This window comes from Dipodomys spectabilis, unplaced genomic scaffold (assembly GCF_019054845.1).
Source record: "Dipodomys spectabilis isolate Male_0828 unplaced genomic scaffold, ASM1905484v1 ptg000297l, whole genome shotgun sequence".
Lineage (NCBI taxonomy): Eukaryota > Metazoa > Chordata > Mammalia > Rodentia > Heteromyidae > Dipodomys > Dipodomys spectabilis.
Window position 1 is genome coordinate 20035666 of NW_024870974.1, and position 24168 is coordinate 20059833.

The following is a 24168-nucleotide window of genomic DNA, read 5'->3' on the forward strand; positions in this document are numbered from 1 at the left end:
CACTTGCAGCCCTGCTTGGCCGTTTTCACGCCTGTGTGAGGCAGCTCGCCACCCTGACAATGCGTGGGACCGTGCTGCTGGCGTGGCTGCTGTGTGGTGAGTGGCTCCTTTATATTGAAGGTGCCTTACAGACTCGGTGGTGGTGAGGATGACAGTCATAGCTCTGGGACATGAATTCACAGGCTACTATCCAGGAGGGACCAGCTGCGGGGGTGAGGAGGAAAGCGGGGGAGACAATGGGGTAAAGAAGATCAAAGGACATTATATACATATATATGTGTGTATATATAATATATACATATAATCGCCACTAAGGACTTAAGAAAGGAAGGTAGCAGGCAAGGAGGAGGGAGAGGAGAAATAGGAATGTAGGTGAGAGGGTGGGTTTGTTCAAAGTGCACTGTGTACATGTATGGAAATAGCAGCATGGCTCCCCTCCTACTAAACATGTATGCTGATTGAAAAATAAAACAATACATTAGGAACAAACCCCACTTCACGTGTCTCAGTGAATAAATAGATGAAGAGTATCTCAAATTCGAGACTGCCGGGTGCGTTTTAGCAGGACTCAGTGGGCAATGTGGTGGTAATAGTTCAAGGGAGGGTCCTATATTTGGGGGGTGGCCAATACTTGGGGCTCAATCACAGTTTCTAGGATGAGCGATCAGCTTTGTCCCTAAGCCTTTCTTGGAATCAAAACCATGTTTACCAAAGAGGAGAGATATTTCAGTTTGAGTGATGAGGAGAAACATTTCCAAATTAAAGACTCATTAGCGCGGGCGATGGTAGGTATACAACCCTTAGTTTTCAAAGGACACAGCTTCCTACTTGGCCCACAGAAGGGCAAAATAGAGATTTGAACTCTGAAGCCACAGAAAGATGTGGTTCTCTCTCTCTCTCTCTCTCTCTCTCTCTCTCTCTCTCTCTCTCTGTCTCTCTCTCTGTCTCTGTCTCTGTCTCTCTCTCTATCTCTCTGTCTGTCTGTCTGTCTGTCTGTCTTTCTGTCTCTCTCTCTCTCGCTCTCGCTCTCTGAAGTGTGCTCAGCACACAGACATAGCGGTGAGCCAGGTGAGAGGATCAGGCTGGGCAAACACAGGTGTAAGCGCAGGGAAGAGGTGCGGTAGAGCCTCCCGTGGAGCGAGCACACAGGCATGATGAAGAACAGGTAGGTTCAAGTGTGATTCCAGAGCTCAAAGTCTGGGCAACACTGAAAGGAGCTGCTGGTCCTCCTGTCTGTCTGCACATGCCCATCAGACAATGCAGGACCAGTAGCTATAATAATGGTCAGCCTCAGTATGTATGAATAATAAACATATTCTTAAAATATGTCTTGGCCATGTAGATTCATGATAGGCAAGAAATAAACCTGGGTCTATGGCTGACTAGCACTGTGCTTCTAAACCACATTGTCTTGACCTAGTCATACAGTAGTCTACTAGGTGGATGTCATAGGCAAGCGACTGTGTAGGCCTGAGCAAACCTAGGTGTGGGGCATGTTTGAGTTCATTTTCTCTGACAGTATACTCAGAAGCATAAGAGATTGCTGAACCATATAAAACAGGACTGGTTTTAGTGGTGGTTGTTTTTTATTTGCACCTGTTGCTAACTGACGTTCTTACCCGCAAGGTGCAGGAGTCCCTGTGGCCACACACATTCTCTCAAGCGTTTTCCTTCTTTAGTCTGAATAGTAGCCCTTCTAGCCACAGCTTTGATTGGCGTTTCCTGGATGACTGACCCCTAGTGAGCAATTCCCTTTCATAGAATTCTTGGCCATTTGTATTTTTTTTCTTTTGAGATGTGTCCATTCAGACCATTTTCCTATGCTTAAATCATGTGCCTGGTTTTTGGATTGTACAGTTTTTTGAATTCCTTACATATTCTGGACCTTAACCCTCGGTCAGGTGAATCATTTGATTGTCTCCTACTTCCTTCCATGCATGGGAAGCACATGTCTGAGTGATTCTCAACATTCTCTTTGCAGGTTCTATTTTCCCATTAGCCATTGCCCAAGATAATGGAACTGCAACATCAGTTGTAGAAACACCAGGTGGGATTTTATGTTTGTTCATGAAATAGATTTAAATAAGTACTTATCTGGCAGTGTGTGTGTGTGTGTGTGTGTGTGTGTGTGTGTGTGTGTGTGTGTGTGTGTAACTATTGAACTACACTAAAACCAAAACTAAAAAATTGAAAGAAAAAAAACACCCTCAGGACTAGGAAGGTGGCTCAGTGGTAGAGCGCTTACCTTGTATGCATGAGGCCTTGGGTCCCATTCCTCAGCACCACATAAACAGAAAAAGCTGGAAGTGGTGCTGTGGCTCAAGTGGTAGAGCGCTAGCCTTGAGCTGAAGAGCTGAGGGACAGCGCCCAGGCCCAGAGTTCAGGCCCCACGACCAACAACAACAACAACAAAAAAAAAAAAACTGGATGCAGTGGCTCCACCTGTAATCCTAGCAACTCAGGAGGCTGAGATCTGAGGATTGCAGTTCAAAACTGCAGGAAAATTCATGAGATTCTTACCAATAAACCACTCAGAAAACAGGAAATGGAGCTGTGGCTCAAGTGGTAGAGTGCTAGCCTTGAGCTGAAGAGCTGAGGGACAGTGTTCAGGCCCAGAGTTAAAGCTTCATGACTGAAAGAGAGGGGGGCGGGGAGGGAAGGGAAAGAAAGGAAGAAGAACGAAAGGAAGAAAGAAAGAAACAAAGAAGGGAGGGAGGGAGGGAGGGACGAAGGAAGGAAGGAAGGAAGGAAGGAAGGAAGGAAGGAAGGAAGGAAGGAAGGAAGGAAGGAAGGAAGGAAGGAAGGAAAGAGAAAGAGAAAGGAAGGACGGAAGAAAGAGAGAGAGGGAGGGAGGGAGGGAGGAAGGAAGGAAGGAAGGAAGGAAGGAAGACCCTGAGTTACTTTGGATGATGGAATTGTGGGTAACCTTCTTTCCCCTGCTTTTTAATCCTTCCTTAAACTTTCTGCCATTTTTGATGAGGATAATGTAAGAAATAGCTAGATGGATCTGGACACTAGATAGAGCTGCCTGCCACCTGTAATCCTAGCTGCTCAGGGGGGCAAAAACTTTGAGAGGCCCTCCCCCCTTCCTGATCTCAGCCAATAAGAAACAGTATAGTGGGATGGGCCTGTCATCTCAGTAGTGTGGACATGGTAATAAAGGATTGCAGTCCAAGCCAGATTAGTATAGGGAAAAGGTAAAACCCGACTCAAAAAATAACAAAAGCAGGGCTGGGAAGGTGGCTCAGTGGTAGAGCGCTTGCCTTGCATGCATGAGGCCCTGGGTTCGATTCCCCAGCACCACATAAGCAAAAAGAAAAAAATAACAAAAGCAAAAGGGCAGAGGAGCATAGCTGCTCCGGCAGAGCAGAGGCTGTGTGGCAAGCACAGGCCCGACTGAGTTCAAACTCAAGCACCACCAAACACAGAGGAGATAATCAACAGACTGATAAACACAATCATTCCCTTGTGCCAGGAAGAAACCTTTGGATTTCTTACAGTGTGTGAGGGGATTAATGTAGGTGTTATGCTCACCCATGTGTCTTCTGGTCCAGTTGGAAAACAGAGAACTTTGTCCTCTTGACCTTCTGTGACCTTGACTTGTCAATCTCCACACATGGAACCAATGCAGCCCTTCCACTTTTACCTGTGAGCTACCTGTGACTTTAGGCATTATGTACTGAATGATATCAAAAAATCCAGTAAAAAAGAAAATGATTTCTCTGTTTAACAAAGCCATGTCAGGAGAAAGCTTGCCTGCTTTTGGTTTTTTTATTTAATAGGGTTAGGGCAGACAATTTGGGATTTCAAATATGTCTTTTAGAAAAAATGAAAATTTGCAGACAAAGCCAAAAGTGCAGATGTGGCTCAGCTGGTTGAGCTCTAGCTTGAGGATAAATAAATAAATAAATAAAGCAAGCTCCAGGCCCTGCGTTCAAGCCCCACGACACACATACACACAGAAGTAGAAATTCATTCTGTAGTCTGCGTTCTCAATGAATACATTCTAATGTTTTGTTTCCCTGTACACAGTGGTCAACTGTGGTCGTCGGCCATTTGTATTTTGTATCTATTCTTGGAGAAAGTAAGAGTGAGTTTGGGGCTTGAATCCTTACTCCAACCTTGTCACCCAGTGTTCTAGCTGTTTGCATTCAGAGGAAGAGGCTCCTGAGAGTTTGTCTTCCCTTTAGGGTAGTTAATGAAGTACCTGACATCGGGGTGGCTACTATGTTGCGATTCTGCACATTTTTTGAGGGCTAGCTAAATCTTTTCAGTGGAGATTCTCTGATGCCTTTTTTTCCCCCTTATTTCCCCTCGGGGATCCTATTTATAATTGAACACAAAATAAGCACACAAAGAACAAAATGTAAACAGCACAACTGTTTGAGGTTGCAGGTGAGCATGCCATCCCGACCTCAGAACCTGTCTCTCTGCACCTCAAAACCCAGGAGAGCACCGCCCCTGCTTCCTCTTCAGCAGCTGCTGGGACTCCACAGGCTGACTCAGGTGACAGACAGCGCCAGGCGCGGAGGGCTGGGGGTGCGCTTGGCTTGGGGCTGCTGTGTACCTGTTCCACCAGAAACGGGGCGGGCCAGCGGCGAGGGACGTGGGGGACAGAGTTTCCATGTCCCCTGAGAATTCTTCATCACAGCCAGCCCAGCGTCCTTAAGCTGGTGACCACCAGGTAGATTTCAGAGACAGAAATAAGTGCTCAGGTCCTGAAAGAAAACGTCCACAAAGGTGACTCCCCTTGGACCGTGAGGAGTCTGTGGGCGGTGGGCGTGAGCAGACTGAATCATGTTTGGCTGGAAAATAATGGCAGCCCTGTTAACACCACAGCTCGCTGCTCTACCTTTCACCCAAAAATTCTGTGTTGAGGGTCCCCTCATCCAGTCGCTATGCCAGGTGAATTGTCATTTCAACGTCCTTTCAGTTAGCTCTGCTTTGCTCCAAGCCTGCGAGAGAGTAGCAGTGTATTTTGGGGGGAGTGTCATCCACTCTTAAGGTAAGCCTTCTTGGGTGGGGATATGATGAGGACGCTTTAATCCCAGCACTCATGCCGCGTCCCAGAAGGCTCTGCACACGCAGGTGTGACACCCACACATTGTGTGAGCCCCACGCGTGCTGAGGGGCTTGCACGGCCACTGTGGTGCGCCTTTCATCGGAGGGCAGCGGAGCTGTGCCGTGCGCCCAGCCCTCAGCATCACAGCACGCCCTTCCTCTGGTCTTTCTGACAGGTGGACGAAGCGCCCTCCTTCCCCTGCTGACCAGGGGTGTGCGGGCATGCTTTTGGCTTTGTGTTGGTGTTGGTGGTGGCCATTGTGGGGCTTGGACTTGCCTGGGTGCTGTCCTCCTGGACTACACCTTCCAGCTCTTCTCACCCCGCCCAGAGGAGGGTGGGCAGTGCCGGGGGGGGGGGGGGGGGGGCGGCGGCTGCCAAAGCCTGCCGGCCCACAGATAAGCAGAACTTGGCAGCTGCGCTCAGCCTCTGCATCTCAGATGGCCATGCTGTGAGCCACAGCCACAGCCACAGCCCGGGGAAGCTGCTCAGACCAAGGGAAGCCGCCGAATCACCAGGCTGCCGCGTTCTCCTGGGTAGCACTCGAGCCCTCAGAAGTTCCCTTCGCTGAACTGTAATTGACTGCTCTGGTTTAACAAAAGCCTCCTAAAAAAGAGAGTGAGAAGGAAGGAATGAAGGAAGGAAGGAAGGAAGGAAGGAAGGAAGGAAGGAAGGAAGGAAGGAAGGAAGGAAGGAAGGAAGGAAGGGAGGAAGGGAGGGAGGGAGGGAGGGAGGGAGAGAGGGAGGAAGGAAAGAAGGAAGGAAGGAAGGAAAGAAGGAAGGAAGGAAGGAAGGAAGGAAGGAAGGAAGGAAGGAAGGAAGGAAGGAAGGAAGACCCTGAGTTACTTTGGATGATGGAATTGTGGGTAACCTTCTTTCCCCTGCTTTTTAATCCTTCCTTAAACTTTCTGCCATTTTTGATGAGGATAATGTAAGAAATAGCTAGATGGATCTGGACACTAGATAGAGCTGCCTGCCACCTGTAATCCTAGCTGCTCAGGGGGGCAAAAACTTTGAGAGGCCCTCCCCCCTTCCTGATCTCAGCCAATAAGAAACAGTATAGTGGGATGGGCCTGTCATCTCAGTAGTGTGGACATGGTAATAAGAGGATTGCAGTCCAAGCCAGATTAGTATAGGGAAAAGGTAAAACCCTACTCAAAAAATAACAAAAGCAGGGCTGGGAAGGTGGCTCAGTGGTAGAGCGCTTAACTTGCATGCATGAGGCCCTGGGTTCGATTCCCCAGCACCACATAAGCAAAAAGAAAAAAAATAACAAAAGCAAAAAGGCAGAGGAGCATAGCTGCTCCGGCAGAGCAGAGGCTGTGTGGCAAGCACAGGCCCGACTGAGTTCAAACTCAAGCACCACCAAACACAGAGGAGATAACTCAACAGACTGATAAACACAATCATTCCCTTGTGCCAGGAAGAAGCCTTTGGATTTCTTACAGTGTGTGAGGGGACTAAATGTAGGTGTTATGCTCACCCATGTGTCTTCTGGTCCAGTTGGAAAACTGGACCTGATATGAATAACAGAGAACTTTGTCCTCTTGACCTTCTGTGACCTTGACTTGTCAATCTCCACACATGGAACCAATACAGCCCTTCCACTTTTACCTGTGAGCTACTGTGATTTTAGGCATTATGCACTGAATGATATCAAAAAATCCAGTAAAAAAGAAAATGATTTCTCTGTTTAACAAAACCATGTCAGGAGAAAGCTTGCCTGCTTTTGGTTTTTTTATTTAATAGGGTTAGGGCAGACAATTTGGGATTTCAAATATGTCTTTTAGAAAAAATGAAAATTTGCAGACAAAGCCAAAAGTGCAGATGTGGCTCAGCTGGTTGAGCTCTAGCTTGAGGATAAATAAATAAATAAATAAAGCAAGCTCCAGGCCCTGAGTTCAAGCCCCAGGACACACACACACACACACACAAATAGAAATTCATTCTGTAGTCTGCGTTCTCAATGAATACATTCTAATGTTTTGTTTCCCTGTACACAGTGGTCAACTGTGGTCGTCGGCCATTTGTATTTTGTATCTATTCCTGGAGAAAGGAAAAGTGAGGTTTGGGGCTTGAATCCTTACTCCAACCTTGTCACCCAGTGTTCTAGCTGTTTGCATTCAGAGGAAGAGGCTCCTGAGAGTTTGTCTTCCCTTTAGGGTAGTTAATGAAGTACCTGACATCGGGGTGGCTACTATGTTGCGATTCTGCACATTTTTTGAGGGCTAGCTAAATCTTTTCAGTGGAGATTCTCTGATGCCTTTTTTCCCCCTTATTTCCCCTCGGGGATCCTATTTAAAATTGAACACAAAATAAGCACACAAAGAACAAAATGTAAACAGCACAACTGTTTGAGGTTGCAGGTGAGCATGCCATCCCGACCTCAGAACCTGTCTCTCTGCACCTCAAAACCCAGGAGAGCACCGCCCCTGCTTCCTCTTCAGCAGCTGCTGGGACTCCACAGGCTGACTCAGGTGACAGACAGCGCCAGGCGCGGATGTCTGGGGGTGCGCTTGGCTTGGGGCTGCTGTGTACCTGTTCCACCAGAAACGGGGCGGGCCAGCGGCGAGGACGTGGGGGACAGAGTTTCCATGTCCCCTGAGAATTCTTCATCACAGCCAGCCCAGCGTCCTTAAGCTGGTGACCACCAGGTAGATTTCAGAGACAGAAATAAGTGCTCAGGTCCTGAAAGAAAACGTCCACAAAGGTGACTCCCCTTGGACCGTGAGGAGTCTGTGGGCGGTGGGCGTGAGCAGACTGAATCATGTTTGGCTGGAAAATAATGGCAGCCCTGTTAACACCACAGCTCGCTGCTCTACCTTTCACCCAAAAATTCTGTGTTGAGGGTCCCCTCATCCAGTCGCTATGCCAGGTGAATTGTCATTTCAACGTCCTTTCAGTTAGCTCTGCTTTGCTCCAAGCCTGCGAGAGAGTAGCAGTGTATTTTGGGGGGAGTGTCATCCACTCTTAAGGTAAGCCTTCTTGGGTGGGGATATGATGAGGACGCTTTAATCCCAGCACTCAGGCCGCGTCCCAGAAGGCTCTGCACACGCAGGTGTGACACCCACACATTGTGTGAGCCCCACGCGTGCTGAGGGGCTTGCACGGCCACTGTGGTGCGCCTTTCATCGGAGGGCAGCGGAGCTGTGCCGTGCGCCCAGCCCTCGCCATCACAGCACGCCCTTCCTCTGGTCTTTCTGACAGGTGGACGAAGCGCCCTCCTTCCCCTGCTGACCAGGGGTGTGCGGGCATGCTTTTGGCTTTGTGTTGGTGGTGGTGGTGGTGGTGGTGGCCATTGTGGGGCTTGGACTTGCCTGGGTGCTGTCCTCCTGGACTACACCTTCCAGCTCTTCTCACCCCGCCCAGAGGAGGGTGGGCAGTGCCGGGGGGGGGGGGGGGGGGGGCGGCAGCTGCCAAAGCCTGCCAGCCCACAGATAAGCAGAACTTGGCAGCTGCGCTCAGCCTCTGCATCTCAGATGGCCATGCTGTGAGCCACAGCCACAGCCACAGCCCGGGGAAGCTGCTCAGACCAAGGGAAGCCTGAAAATCACCAGGCTGCCGCGTTCTCCTGAGTAGCACTCGAGCCCTCAGAAGTTCCCTTCGCTGAACTGTAATTGACTGCTCTGGTTTAACAAAAGCCTCCTAAAAAAGAGAGTGAGAAGGAAGGAAGGAAGGAAGGAAGGAAGGAAGGAAGGAAGGAAGGAAGGAAGGAAGGAAGGAAGGAAGGAAGGAAGGGAGGAAGGGAGGGAGGGAGGGAGAGAGGGAGGAAGGAAAGAAGGAAGGAAGGAAGGAAAGAACGAAGGAAGGAAGGAAGGAAGGAAGGAAGGAAGGAAGGAAGGAAGGAAGGAAGGAAGGAAGGAAGACCCTGAGTTACTTTGGATGATGGAATTGTGGGTAACCTTCTTTCCCCTGCTTTTTAATCCTTCCTTAAACTTTCTGCCATTTTTGATGAGGATAATTTTAGAAATAGCTAGATGGATCTGGACACTAGATAGAGCTGCCTGCCACCTGTAATCCTAGCTGCTCAGGGGGGCAAAAACTTTGAGAGGCCCTCCCCCCTTCCTGATCTCAGCCAATAAGAAACAGTATAGTGGGATGGGCCTGTCATCTCAGTAGTGTGGACATGGTAATAAGAGGATTGCAGTCCAAGCCAGATTAGTATAGGGAAAAGGTAAAACCCTACTCAAAAAATAACAAAAGCAGGGCTGGGAAGGTGGCTCAGTGGTAGAGCGCTTGCCTTGCATGCATGAGGCCCTGGGTTCGATTCCCCAGCACCACATAAGCAAAAAGAAAAAAATAACAAAAGCAAAAAGGCAGAGGAGCATAGCTGCTCCGGCAGAGCAGAGGCTGTGTGGCAAGCACAGGCCCGACTGAGTTCAAACTCAAGCACCACCAAACACAGAGGAGATAATCAACAGACTGATAAACACAATCATTCCCTTGTTCCAGGAAGAAACCTTTGGATTTCTTACAGTGTGTGAGGGGACTAAATGTAGGTGTTATGCTCACCCATGTGTCTTCTGGTCCAGTTGGAAAACAGAGAACTTTGTCCTCTTGACCTTCTGTGACCTTGACTTGTCAATCTCCACACATGGAACCAATACAGCCCTTCCACTTTTACCTGTGAGCTACTGTGATTTTAGGCATTATGCACTGAATGATATCAAAAAATCCAGTAAAAAAGAAAATGATTTCTCTGTTTAACAAAACCATGTCAGGAGAAAGCTTGCCTGCTTTTGGTTTTTTTATTTAATAGGGTTAGGGCAGACAATTTGGGATTTCAAATATGTCTTTTAGAAAAAATGAAAATTTGCAGACAAAGCCAAAAGTGCAGATGTGGCTCAGCTGGTTGAGCTCTAGCTTGAGGATAAATAAATAAATAAATAAAGCAAGCTCCAGGCCCTGAGTTCAAGCCCCAGGACACACACACACACACAAATAGAAATTCATTCTGTAGTCTGCGTTCTCAATGAATACATTCTAATGTTTTGTTTCCCTGTACACAGTGGTCAACTGTGGTCGTCGGCCATTTGTATTTTGTATCTATTCCTGGAGAAAGGAAAAGTGAGGTTTGGGGCTTGAATCCTTACTCCAACCTTGTCACCCAGTGTTCTAGCTGTTTGCATTCAGAGGAAGAGGCTCCTGAGAGTTTGTCTTCCCTTTAGGGTAGTTAATGAAGTACCTGACATCGGGGTGGCTACTATGTTGAGATTCTGCACATTTTTTGAGGGCTAGCTAAATCTTTTCAGTGGAGATTCTCTGATGCCTTTTTTTCCCCCTTATTTCCCCTCGGGGATCCTATTTATAATTGAACACAAAATAAGCACACAAAGAACAAAATATAAACAGCACAACTGTTTGAGGTTGCAGGTGAGCATGCCATCCCGACCTCAGAACCTGTCTCTCTGCACCTCAAAACCCAGGAGAGCACCGCCCCTGCTTCCTCTTCAGCAGCTGCTGGGACTCCACAGGCTGACTCAGGTGACAGACAGCGCCAGGCGCGGAGGGCTGGGGGTGCGCTTGGCTTGGGGCTGCTGTGTACCTGTTCCACCAGAAACGGGGCGGGCCAGCGGCCGGGGACGTGGGGGACAGAGTTTCCATGTCCCCTGGGAATTCTTCATCACAGCCAGCCCAGCGTCCTTAAGCTGGTGACCACCAGGTAGATTTCAGAGACAGAAATAAGTGCTCAGGTCCTGAAAGAAAACGTCCACAAAGGTGACTCCCCTTGGACCGTGAGGATTCTGTGGGCGGTGGGCGTGAGCAGACTGAATCATGTTTGGCTGGAAAATAATGGCAGCCCTGTTAACACCACAGCTCGCTGCTCTACCTTTCACCCAAAAATTCTGTGTTGAGGGTCCCCTCATCCAGTCGCTATGCCAGGTGAATTGTCATTTCAACGTCCTTTCAGTTAGCTCTGCTTTGCTCCAAGCCTGCGAGAGAGTAGCAGTGTATTTTGGGGGGAGTGTCATCCACTCTTAAGGTAAGCCTTCTTGGGTGGGGATATGATGAGGACGCTTTAATCCCAGCACTCATGCCGCGTCCCAGAAGGCTCTGCACACGCAGGTGTGACACCCACACATTGTGTGAGCCCCACGCGTGCTGCGGGCCGTGCACGGCCACTGTGGTGCGCCTTTCATCGGAGGGCAGCGGAGCTGTGCCGTGCGCCCAGCCCTCGCCATCACAGCACGCCCTTCCTCTGGTCTTTCTGACAGGTGGACGAAGCGCCTTCCTTCCCCTGCTGACCAGGGGTGTGCGGGCATGCTTTTGGCTTTGTGTTGGTGTTGGTGGTGGCCATTGTGGGGCTTGGACTTGCCTGGGTGCTGTCCTCCTGGACTACACCTTCCAGCTCTTCTCACCCCGCCCAGAGGAGGGTGGGCAGTGCCGGGGGGGGGGGGGGGGGCGGCAGCAGCCAAAGCCTGCCAGCCCACAGATAAGCAGAACTTGGCAGCTGCACTCAGCCTCTGCATCTCAGATGGCAGAGGTGAGCAGGCCATGCTGTGAGCCACAGCCACAGCCACAGCCCGGGGAAGCTGCTCAGACCAAGGGAAGCCTCCAAATCACCAGGCTGCCGCGTTCTCCTGGGTAGCACTCGAGCCCTCAGAAGTTCCCTTCGCTGAACTGTAATTGACTGCTCTGGTTTAACAAAAGCCTCCTAAAAAAGAGAGTGAGAAGGAAGGAAGGAAGGAAGGAAGGAAGGAAGGAAGGAAGGGAGGGAGGGAGGGAGGGAGGGAGGGAGGGAGGGAGGGAGGGAGGGAGGGAGGGAAGGAGGGAGGGAGGGAGGAAAGAGAGGGAAGTTAGGAAGGAAAGAAGGAAAGAAAAAGGGAGGGAGGGAGGGAAGGATGAAAGAGAGAAGGAAGTTATGAAGGAAAGAAGGAAGGAAGGAAGGAAGGAAGGGAGGGAGGGAGGGAGGGAGGGAAGGAGGAAAGGGAGAAGGAAGTTAGGAAGGAACAAAGGAAAGAAAAAAGGAAGGGAAGGAGGAAAGAGAGAGAAGGAAGTTAGGAAGGAAAGAAGAAAGGAAGGGAGGGAGGGAAGAAGGAGGGGGAGGAAGGAGGGAGGCAGGGAAGGAGGGAGGAAGGAAAGAGAGAGAGAGAAACAGAAAGAAAGAGCAATGATAGCAGACAGGATATTTTACAATCTGACCCAAACTGACCTCATCAACCTTTCAGCTTAAGAGCAAATCCAGATTACTCCTTTAAATAGCACCTTCCGGCCATGGTTCTCAAACAGCTTTTGGCACGGTGCCCATCTGGCAAGCGGCCCATTTAGTGGAAAGCAATGTGGAGGTGTGGCAGAAGGTGTGCTGTGTGGGTAGCCAGCGGGAAGGAGTCTTGTCCTAGCTTGGTTGCAAATGGACCATCTAAACTTTCTACAAACACACTTAGCAGTCTTCACGAGGATCACAGGCCAGGAACACTGTACTTAGAAGTCCTTTCTGGCTTGGAAGCTGCTGGAGGCTTGTCTCTCTGGGCGGGGTGCTGCTGTGAGATCCAAGTGCTGAGCTTCTCCTAGCCAGATGGGGTGCGTGCTTGGAGGGATCACTCCTGGTGCAAACTGCAGGGAGCGGGTGGCTTTCTCAGCACCGCACACCCTTATCATGTTTCTGTGTATGTGGTATGTTTGAAATGACAACCCCTGGGAAAAGCCTCCCGGTCTGGGAAAAACGGAGCATGAAGAGTAGTGAGGAGGCTGGTGCTCTATTCCCCCCCACATCCCTCACAAGCCACTACACCAACGTGGCTTCACAGAAAGGCAACAGAGACCCTGTTAACTCTGTGTCACCAGCACCCACGCCTCAAAGGCTGAGCGTAATCCTGAGTCACTGATGTCAAATCAGGGGAGACCATGGAGGTAAACCATCACACCCCCACGCGTGGAAGGGAACCAGCGGGATGGAGGGAAATGGGGAGGGATGGGGAGATGGAGGGAGTGATAATAATCAGCATGCAGTGTATTCAACCAATGTCCAGTTAAAAGCCCTTCCTATGGAAGGGCAAAAGAAACACATGTGTAACTGCATCCACAAGTAAACACATATGAACGTTAAGTAAGTGAAAGGTAACTGGCGGTCTGTGCAGCACTTAACTTTCTGGGAGGTCGAAAATTACATTCCACCCTACTTAGTTCAGGCCGTGATGTGGAGCATTTTTTTTTTCCTGTGGGGCTTGAACTTAGGGCCTGGGCACCTGTCCCTGAGCATTTTCGCTCAAGGCTAGCACTCTACCGCTTACAGCCACATGGTCATTGCTAATTTTTTGGTGGTTAATTAAAGAGTCCCAAAGCCGGGCACTGGTGGCTCATGCCTGTAATTCTAGCTACTCAGGAGGCTGAGATCTGAGGATCACGGTTCAAAGCCAGCCCGGGCAGGAGAGACCGTGAGACTCCTATCTCCAATAAACCAACAGAAAAACAGAAGTGGTGCTGTGGCTCAAGTGGTAGAGTGCTCGCCTTGAGCTGAAGAGCTGAGGGACAGCGCCCAGGCTCAGAGTTCAAGCCCCATGACCAACAGAAAAGAAAAGAAGAGAGAAAAAAAAAAGGAAAAAAAAAAAGAAAAGAAGTCTCGGGGGACTTTCCTGCTTGGACAGGCTTTAGCCACAATCCTCAGATCTCAGCCTCCTGAATAGCCAGGATTACAAGCAGGAGCCACAGACCCCCACTATGTGGAGTACTTAATACAAGGCAGCATGGAAAATTCCATTACAGTGACTCAGATGACAAATTTTAAGCCAAGTGTTTGACCAAGGCTACCTTCAATGCACCAATTTGCCTCCTGTCCGGCTGAGGCTCACAAATCATTTCCTGAGCACTTACCTTCCCTCCCTCCCTCTTCCTCCCTCTCCCTCCCTCCCCCTCCCTCCCTTCCTACCCCCCCCCCCTTGTTCTCTCTCCCCCTCCACATTTTAGTCTTTATCCTAATCCCCTCTTCCCAATCTCCACCTTGAACAACCACCTTCAGTTCCAGCAGAGATTCATTTGCAAGTAGGCCTGGGGTGAGGGCTTGGGTGGAGCCCTCCCCCTCCCCCCCCCCCACCTCCCTGCCCAGCCAAAGCGCCTCCACTCGAGCCACATGTCTGCCCGGCTTCATCCCAGAGAGGTGAGGGTTTTCAGGTGGACTGAGGATGCACTAGAGGGAGGGAGGAGGGACAGGCCGAGCAAATGCCCCTCAGGTTGGTATCGCCAGAGCAACAGCATTCTCCTCCATGGCCACAGCCCAGAGAGCTTAGCCATATTGTCCAAGTCATCAAAGTCAAGACCACGTGATTGCTCTGAAAAATTCTGGCTCTGAGGAGAATTCTCCGGGGATCTCAGAAGAACTGAGCTGCACGTGGGGTACAACGTACCACGTGCTCACTGAGTAACATGCTAAGACAGAGAGGAAGTCGTGCGGACAAGGTCTGGAGCAGGTGGTAGGGTGTGGGAGGTGCAGCCAACAGAGCAGCAGTGAAGGTCATCTCAAGGTCAGCTGCCACCGGTGGAGCATGGAGGGAATGGTCTCAACAACCTTTTATCAGATTATCTGAGGGCATTTGTGGACGCATTTCCTTACTCTGTTGACTTAGACAACTATCAGAAGGAATCGTATCAAAGCAGCTACAGCTAGAGAATGAAAGCAGGTGCAGAATTCTGGGAACCAAGCAGAAAGTTTCCCTGTCACTCACTCTTTGTAAGGGCACAGAGGGGAGGACAGGGGTTCGGGGGAGACTTGGATAAAGTGTACCCAAATTTTGGAAACTGCCTCAAGTCCTGACAGTTGTTCAGGACACTGTGAGATAGAAGTGAAGGTCTGAATCTGGGCGGGAAGAACAGAGTCTATGATCTAATGTAGGACAGTTTTTATTAGCATGAATTAGTTGTTCAAAAGAGCTTCCCTGTATTATTTCCATACAAGCATATAGCATACTTTGGCCAAAGTTATACCTTCTATTATTCTTTCCAATCTTCCCTCTCTCCTTCCTTTCTGACAGTTTTAGTGGATTTAATTATGCTATTTTCATCCATATATATGTATGTATATATCATAGTTCTATTCTCTCTATATAGCTATAAATAGATATGAAAATAGCATAATATATGTGATAGTTCTATTTTCTCTATATATATGAATTAAAATATACAATATAATATACACTCTACTATGTACAGTATAGTGTGTATTAATATGGTATATATTGTATAGTATCTAATATACTATCTATGATTACACACTTCTATCATATTCATATTCACCTTCATTTCCCTTTCTTTTTCCCCCAGTGGTCCCCTACTTTGAGCTAAACAGTCCTTCTTTTATGATCATGCCATATCATAATTGTTATTTTTTTAAGTGTTGATTGTACATATGAGAGAAAAATGTATGCTATTTGTCTTTCTGGTGTCCATTTCTATCCATTTTCCTGTCAACACTAAGATTTCATCTTCCTTTATACCTAATTTTTGTATGTGCTACATATTTGTTATGCAATGACTGGCTCTTGGGCATCTGAGTGTGCTCTGGATAGAGGCCAGGAAGGGATAGCACGAGCTTGTGGCAGTCACATTTTGACACACCTCCGTACTGATTTCCACAGTGGCTACACGACTTTCCATCCTCACGAACAGCGCAGGGTTCCTTTGAGCCGGCACCCTGGCTGGCATTGGTGGCTGGCTGCTTTCTTGATGGCAGCCATTCTGACTCAGGCGAGGTAGACGTTGGGTGGGAAACATTTCACTCACCATCAGAGCCTGCCTCCTTCCTGCTCTCAAAACTTGGGTACCATTTTGGCCTTTTGGCGATTTGCCTTCTACTTCTGAATACTAGGTGCTCTTTTCCCAAGAGGTAAAGAAAGTCTATGAAGCTGCTAGGAGTTCAAAATGAGTGTAATCAAGTTTAAAACCTATTGTAATGTTCTCTCTCTTCCCAACTGGTTTCTTATTCTGATACCAAAGAGTTACATATACTCTGTGTGTCGATTTAAAGTGTTCTTTTCCTCCTGCCTGGCTTTTTATAAGGTGCTGGCTTTAAGAGCTGTTAGTCCTGCTGGTGAAGGCTCTGCTCTATTCTTCATGTAAATTCTTCTGCTCTGCTCTCCCTGCAAGACCTGGGGCCCGGCCTTCCTCACCCACAGCCATGCCAAGGAGTGATAAGGCTTTCTGGAGGGCGGGTGCGTTGTTTGCAGCTAGGTTGCCTATCTGGGCGCGTCTTCACCCCGCAGAGGCTGGATGCTGCCTGGTGTCGATAGCTGAGCCTGTGGCTGATGTTTAAACTGAGCACAAATTGGGTTAAATGTCTATGCATTTCTTCTGGACCTCAATATCTCTTGATTATTTTTTGCTATATAGGTTTGTTGTTGTTTGTCGGTTGTGAGGCTTGAACTCAGGGCCTGGGCTCTATCCCTAAGCTTTGTGCTCCAGTCTAGCACCCTGCCACTTGGAGCCAGTTTTCTGGTGGTTAATTGGAGATAAGAGTCTCATGGACTTTCCTGCCTGGGTTGGCTTTGAACTGCAATCCTCAGATCTCAGTCTCCTGAGTAGCTAGGATTATAGACATGAGCCAGCAGTGCCTGGCTTCTACATAATTTTGTAGTACATTCATACATAGACTTAATTTCCTCAATTTACATGCCTTTGTGAAACTATAATTGACAGTCCATATTCTGTTCTAAACTATAGTTCATGTCTACATTTACTAAGAGATATAGATTTTTTTTCTTTATGAATGATCCATTTTGGCAATTTTTGTATACTTCCGCTGATTCTTAAAGAAAATATTACTTTTGTCATTTTAATATTGCCAAACCTCAAAAGAGTGACTCTTCTATTATCTTAAAAACCATCAGGCCTGATTATACCTGAGCATATTATCCCTGAATATAATTATCCCTGAGTGTGTTATATCTGATTTTACTACCTTGAGTCTATTATACCTGAGTATATATCTTTGCGTATATTATGCCTGAGTATGTTATACCTGAGTATATATCTTTGCGTATATTATGCCTGAGTATGTTATACCTGAGTATGTTATACCTGAGTATGTTATACCTGGGTGAGAATGTTATACCTGAGTATGTTATACCTGGGTGAGTATGTTATGCTTGAGTATGTTATACCTGAGTATGTTATACCTGAGTATGTTATACCTGGGTGAGTATGTTATACCTGAGTATGTTATACCTGGGTGAGTATGTTATGCTTGAGTATGTTATACCTGAGTATGTTATACCTGAGTATGTTATACCTGAGTATGTTATACCTGGGTGAGTATGTTATACCTGAGTATGTTATGCCTGAGTATGTTATACCTGAGTGTGTTATGCCTGGGTATGTTATACCTGAGTATGTTATGCCTCAGTATGTTATACCTGAGTATGTTATACCTGGGTGAGTATGTTATACCTGGGTGAGTATGTTATGCTTGAGTATGTTATACCTGAGTATGTTATACCTGAGTATGTTATGCCTGAGTGTGTTATGCCTGGGTATGTTATACCTGAGTATGTTATACCTGAGTATGTTATGCCTGAGTGTGTTATGCCTGGGTATGTTATACCTGAGTATGTTATGCCTCAGTATGTTATACCTGAGTATGTTATACCTGGGTGAGTATGTTATACCTGGGTGAGTATGTTATACCTGAGTATGTTATACCTGAGTGTGTTATGCCTGAGTATGTTATACCTGAGTGTGTTATACCTGGGTATGTTATACCTGAGTATGTTATACCTGAGTATGTTATACCTGGGTATAATGGTCCCTGACTATATTATCACTAAGTACATTACACTTGAGCACTTTATACCTGAGTATAATACCACCAAGTATGAATATGTTATGCCCAAGTATACTAACCCCTGGGTACACTCCCCCTGAGTGCTTTCTGGTGCCTTCAGACCCCTGAACTTCTTTCCCTCACAGGTGCTGATGTAAGGCTCAGGGCTACAGTGAATGCCACTGAACACGGTGTCACTCCAGGACCCGACCCATCAGGTTTGTTCTCTCGTCTTTACATCGTTGATCTAGAGTCCCAATTGTGATGCAGTTTTATTCCACGGGACCCAACCAGTGACTACATGAATAGTGTGACCAATACCGAGACTGGCAGGCTAGGTGGACGGCAGGCCAGGCAGCCACACCAACATGGCAAAGGAATGCTCGCATCTCACCACACAGAGATGACAGTACAGTTACAAGAAATCACAGCCGTGTGAGGAAGAGGGAGCTGCTCGGGGACCAGGAAGGATCTTTTGAGATGTAGAGTTTTGTCTTAAACTGATTTCTTTTCAAGACCGAACCAAGCCACGCGTCAGGCTGTTCAAGAAATAGCAGAATGTGGGTATATTTTGAGACTACCTGGGCACTGCTAATGTTATTTCAAAGTCACTTTGAGTAACTGCATTTTGCCCTATTTGAACTAGCCAATACGAGCAGACTGTGAACCTGAGCTCCGCCAGTAAGAGCAGAGGGGCGGGGCCTGCTGGGTGAGGGCCTGGCCCTGCTGCAGACAGAGTCCATGGCCTTCCACAACCTCTGTTCCTCAATTCTAAAATGAAGCCACCAAGTCCTGCCTCCAGTGTTCCTCTAAACATTAACGAAGACACCAATAAGAGTGTGTAGCTCAGAGCCTGGCGTAGCCCCAGGGCCTCCAGGGAGCCTGGCTGGTCACTGAGATAAATGACAGGCACATCTGCCCTCTTTCTAGAGAGATGGTGACTTTACCAGACCTGCTTAATGATTAAAAAGAAAGAGAGAGGGGCTTCTTGGGAGGGGCTTAGGAAAGATACTTCAGATTTAAATTCACCTCATGGGGATGGGAAGACACAGAACCACTGAGAAATGCAGGGAAATAAATGGAAGAAATGGATTTTAAAAAGAGCACAGGCTAAGGGAGAAAAATTAGGCCAAGTGCTTAACAACTCATTACCTGGCTTTTGGGGCCAACAACACAATCTCAGCTTAACATGAGCTCAGAGGGAGCCTGGGACAAGGTATCAGACTTGAAAGACCCATGTGCAACGTGCCCTCACTGCATAAACAATACACAGACGAGCACAGGACAGCACTACAGGAACATTTCCTACATTCATTCATTCATTTTCACAAGAACCTAGAGCAATCGGCTTCATCTCACCCACAAAATTACAAACACACACAGCATCAGAAAACACATAACCCATAAGGATGACAGAAGTATAACCAAATTCTTGACCACATCAGACAATGCAGCATGACTTATTATTGATAATAATTAAAAGGTTTAAATACCTATGTGAGCAGTAAGAAACCCATTCAACAATCTAATTCTAAAATGGTGCTTAAAATGTTTTTTTGATGTAGTCTGTTCATTCTGACTTATTTTGAACTTTTGTCTTCTTTGAAGGGAGGAAACAACTTAAACACATTTTTTCAGAACCAGGTATGTGAATAGCTGTGGCAGACTGATAAGTCCCATTTCAAATCGTTTGTTGTGTGTTTCAGATACCTAAGAATTAAGAAGTGCCCATTTTAAGACAGAAAAGCATGTGTCATTAACATCTCAACTTTGAAAGAATCATTTCTTCTTTTAAAAACACTTTGGAAACAGTAGTGCATAATTTGATCCTGCTTCTCTTAATTTTTTAGCTTTCTCCTCAACCATGAGATCTTGAGAAAACATCACTGAGTTGATAAAATAATTGAATTTCTGTCCTCCCCAATATAAAGTGAACAAGGAGCTTGCCTAAAAACCATCCAATTAATTAGCATTATCTAAAAATTAGAGATCTCTCTGTCTCTCTCTGTCTCTGTCTTTCTGTCTCTCTGTCTCTGTCGGTCTCTGTCTGTCTGTCTGTCTGTCTGTCTGTCTGTCTGTCTGTCTGTCTGTCTCTCTCTCTCTCTCTCTCTCTCTCTCTCTCTTCCACATTTGGTCCATGCTTCCACTAGGGGGTGATCTTCACAACCTCAGATGTAAGTGATACCACTTCCTGCTCCCCTCCCCGCCTCCATACATGGGGCTTTGGTTCATTGATGTACTGATGTACTATTTCCCCACATAAGAAAAAAAATGGATGGTAATACTTGATCAGAGTCAAAAATTATAGCCGAGTGGATGACAAAACTGGATAACTCCAGGAAGAGGGAAAGTCTTTTCTAAAACCTCTTTTAGCATTTGAAATCAAGAATAGGCCTTTCAGACATAACGTGGCCAAACAAATCTGTCTGTCTGTCCTTCAGTTCTGTGGGCTTCACTAAAGCAGGGCTGCAAAGGTACCATGAGGATGGAACCTCCTCTACCTTCATTAAGTTTTGTTTACTCGCGTGTAAATTTCCTGGCAAACTTGTGAATCTGTGATCTGTGTGATTTCCCTAGATACACTAAAATTTCACATCCTCTCTTCATGTTCAAGAATCAGAGCCTCAAGATCTTGGTTCTAGCCAGGCGCTGGTAGTTGACACCTGTAATCCTAGCTACTCAGGAGGTTAAGATCTGAGTATCATGGTTTGAGGCAAACCTGGGCAGGAAAGTCCCTGAGAGACTTCTATGTCCAATCCAGAAGTGGATCTGTGGCTTGAAGTGGTAGAATGCTAGCCTTAAGCACAAGAGCTCAGGGACAGCGCCCAGGCCCTGAGTTTGAGCCCCACCACTGACAAAAAAAAAAAAAAAAAAGATCTTGGCTCTATCAATAAATAGTTCTGTGTCCCTGAGTAAAACTTTTTATCATCCACAGCTCAGTTTCTCACAAAGTCACTCTTAAAATAACAGTGTCTGGAGGAATATTATACAGCACTCATGTACGTTCTATGCGATGCTTCCCTCAGTTCACCAGTTAGATTCTCCAACTATGAGGGGGTGATTCTTGGCACATGTGTGTGATTTTGCTATTCGCTTTTCTCTCACAGTGATAATAGCCATTGTTTTTGGAGTGATGTTTGGTATCATTGGGACCATCCTTTTAATTGCTCTTTTAATCAAACGGCTGACAAAGGTGAGAATTCAGTTTGGGGGTTGTTTTGGATTTCGTGTGTGTGTGTGTGTGTGTGTGTGTGTGTGTGTGTGTATGTGTGTGTGTGTGTGGTGTGTGTGTGTGGTGTGTGTGTGTGTGTGTGTGTGTGTGTGGTGTGTGTGTGTGTGTGTGGTGTGTGTGTGTGTGTGTGTGTGTGTGTGGTGTGTGTGTGTGTGTGTGTGGTGTGTGTGTGTGTGTGTGTGTGTGTGTGTGGTGTGTGTGTGTGTGTGTGTGTGTATGTGTGTGTGTGTGTGTGTGTGTGTGTGTGTGTGTGTGTGGTGTGTGTGTGGTGTGTGTGTGGTGTGTGTGTGTGTGTGTGTGTGTGTGTGGTGTGTGTGTGTGTGCGTGCGCACACACGCGCATGCATGCATACTGGTCCTGAGGCTAGTCAAGGCTGTTTCTGAGCATGCTCAATCAAAGAGAGTGAAGCACAGCAATGCTTCTCGCTTTTTGGTGGTTCATTGAAGAGTCTCAGGAACTTCCCTCCCTGGATTGGCTTTGAACCATGATCTTCAGATCTCAGCCTCCTGTGTAGCTAGGATTATAAACTTCAGCCACCAGCACCTAGCAAAAATTCAGATTTTAACCATGCTTTAAGTACCAGTATAAACAACAATTATATGCTTTAGAATATTCTTTAGAAAAATACTGCATGAAATTCTACTTTTTACAGATTATAACATAGAGCCACTCTAACAGATTTCTTCATTTGCCCAATTGAAGATGATTTTCCCCAACATAAATCGACCCAATTGGATGATCTCCCAAATATTATTTTGTATATATTTATGGATAGAGATGAATTAATCAAATTTCTACTTTATTTAATTTTCAGACAAAATGTTTCAAATAATAGGACATACTTTGGTATGTTTAAAACTTTTGCTTTTTTTTTCCATTTTTCTCATTTCCTGAAACAAATTTTTCAGTCTACCCATGAGTTTTTAGCATGTAATTTTGTTTTCAGTCATTAGCCTAGTTTTATAGCCACATGACAGAGCCTTGCAGATTATATGAGCTTCTGCCTAAGTAGTTTAAGACACCATATACAGCTAGACTTGGTGGTCACACCTCTAACTCCACCCTCTCTGAAGGCAGAGGTCAGAATGAAGTTGGAGACAGGCCCTGTATAAAACCACAAGGCCCTATTCAAAAAATAATCAAAACATAAAAAACTCTGGTCAATGTTCTAAAATTGGCGGGGGAGGAGTTAATGAAATAGTTCACAAAATTCAGCAAATTTTCTCTATAAATATCTATGCATGATGGATGGAGAAAGAGAGAGAGAGAAAAAAAAAATATGACCAGTCAACATGACTAAGAAATCATACCTCCTCTTTATTTTTATTTCTTTTTTTTACTATTTATTTGAATATCAGGAAAACAAGAAAAAGCAAGAATATGGGGTAATATTGTACCTACTAAACACCATACGCTATTTAAAATACAAATATAAATTTAAACCCTATTAAATTTAAATACAGAAATGTAAATCCCTATGAAATCAAGACTTAAAATAAACTCTACCATGTAAATTTCACTAAAACAAACTTCACCAGGCACTGATGGCTCATGCTTGTAATCCTAGCTACTCAGGAGGATGAAATCTGAGGATCTCACTTCAAAGCCAGTTCAGCCAGGAAAATCAATGAGATTCTTATTTCCAATTAACTACCAAAAAGTTGGAAATGGAGCTGTGGCTCAAGTGGTACAAGTGCTAGCCTTGAGTGAAAAAGCTCAGGGATAGTACCTAGGCCCTGAGTTGAAGTCCCAGGACTAAGACAAAAGAAGAAAGAAGGAAGGAAGGAAGGAAGGAGGGAGGGAGGGAGGGAGGGAGGGAGGGGAGAGAAAGAAAAGAAAGAAAAGACACTTTGGAAAAATGTTTTAGTCTAAAGACACATTTGAATTTTTGGTGTCTTTGCTTTAGAAAATTGTGGCGCTGATAATGTTCTGGGTTTCATTCACAGAAAAACTCAGTGGACATGCAACCTACCTTCCTGCCCAACACAGACATACCCTTGAGTTCAGTTACAACAGTTCTGCAAGGTGGGTGTGAATACTTGTCTGGCTTTCTTCCTTTGGGGATGGGAAATAGCCTGAGTTAAGACAAGAAATAACGGATCAGGATTTATTCAGTATTTATCTTTTCTGAGTCTGGCTTACTACACTTAACATGATGACCTTCAGTTCCATCCATCTTCCTACAAATGACATTATTTCCTTCTTCTTTATGGCTGAATAATATTCTACATTGTACTTCTCTGTATGGGTGCTAGAGTGGGTATGGTACAATAATTCCAGATGTAGAGCCAGGATGGATTCAAATCCATGACAGAACCTTGGCTAGCTGTGTAATCTTGAGCAAGGCACCACCCCTCTTTTGATATGATACGACTTCACAGAGTTTAATGTGAATTATGTATGCAATAATTTATTGTTGGAATTGAGTGTAACCGTGTCTTCTTCTACTGTTTTGTGTTTCCTCTTACAATTCTCACAGAAGAGTAGTCGAAGAAAATGTGTTCACCATGAGCGACTATGAAGGAACAAAACTCAAAGAAGATACAAAATTAAACTAGAAATAAACGTGTAAATTGGGGTCTTCGATAAATTATGCCGCATCATTCCAGGAAGGAAATCTCATCATAAAAAGTTCCAGTGAATAAATCGTCAAAAACAAATCTCTGCTCATGAATATGTCAATACTTGCATGCTTGTTTTTTGCATAAGCATAATTTTAATCAGTTGGAATTCAGACCCAAATTTTCAGTTGAAGTCATCTGTTTGTAACATTTTCTCTATGCTATTGTATTTTATGTTTTTTTTAATTATCTGTAGAGAGTGGTACAAAGGGTGTTGAATTCAATATGCCAGTTTATAAATACAATGAGTCGTGATTGGTGGCTCCCTTCCATTGTTCTCCCTCTTTTCTCTCAACCTATGCTATTGCATTTTAATTATAGTATTATCAAATGAAAGGCCTGTAACATCTCATGAAATCTAAGTTCTCTTTTTCCAAATTTTGTTTCAAATAAAGGAATAATGACATTGTCTCATTCATTTCCTTCATTGAGCAGGCATATTAATATCACTATTAATGATAGTGATATTTTGTTCCCACTAATGAAACTTGTGCTTAAAAGCCACCCC

The 24168-nt window shown here is 45.9% G+C and overlaps 1 protein-coding gene across 1 annotated transcript; it reads left to right on the plus strand.

Annotated features, from left to right (window-relative positions):
• On the plus strand, window positions 1-24074 carry Gypa (glycophorin A (MNS blood group)). The gene is made up of 10 exons (XM_042701758.1): window positions 1-96; window positions 1982-2047; window positions 4396-4506; window positions 7426-7536; window positions 10433-10543; window positions 17954-18025; window positions 19416-19451; window positions 20915-21000; window positions 22986-23064; window positions 23519-24074. Exons 1-10 carry the CDS (start codon window positions 60-62, stop codon window positions 23524-23526), a joined length of 717 nt encoding a protein of 238 aa, XP_042557692.1. The 5' UTR covers window positions 1-59; the 3' UTR covers window positions 23527-24074.
• Window positions 24075-24168: the final 94 nt, after the last annotated feature.

Excerpts from the sequence above, each read along its gene's own strand:
- Gypa (XM_042701758.1), top strand. The coding sequence starts at position 60 with ATGCGTGGGACCGTGCTGCTGGCGTGGCTGCTGTGTG. Across the intron at positions 7,537-10,432 it reads GACTCCACAGGCTGACTCAG|GTGAGCATGCCATCCCGACC; the intron begins GTGACAGACAGC and ends TTGAGGTTGCAG. Across the intron at positions 21,001-22,985 it reads TAATCAAACGGCTGACAAAG|AAAAACTCAGTGGACATGCA; the intron begins GTGAGAATTCAG and ends TTTCATTCACAG.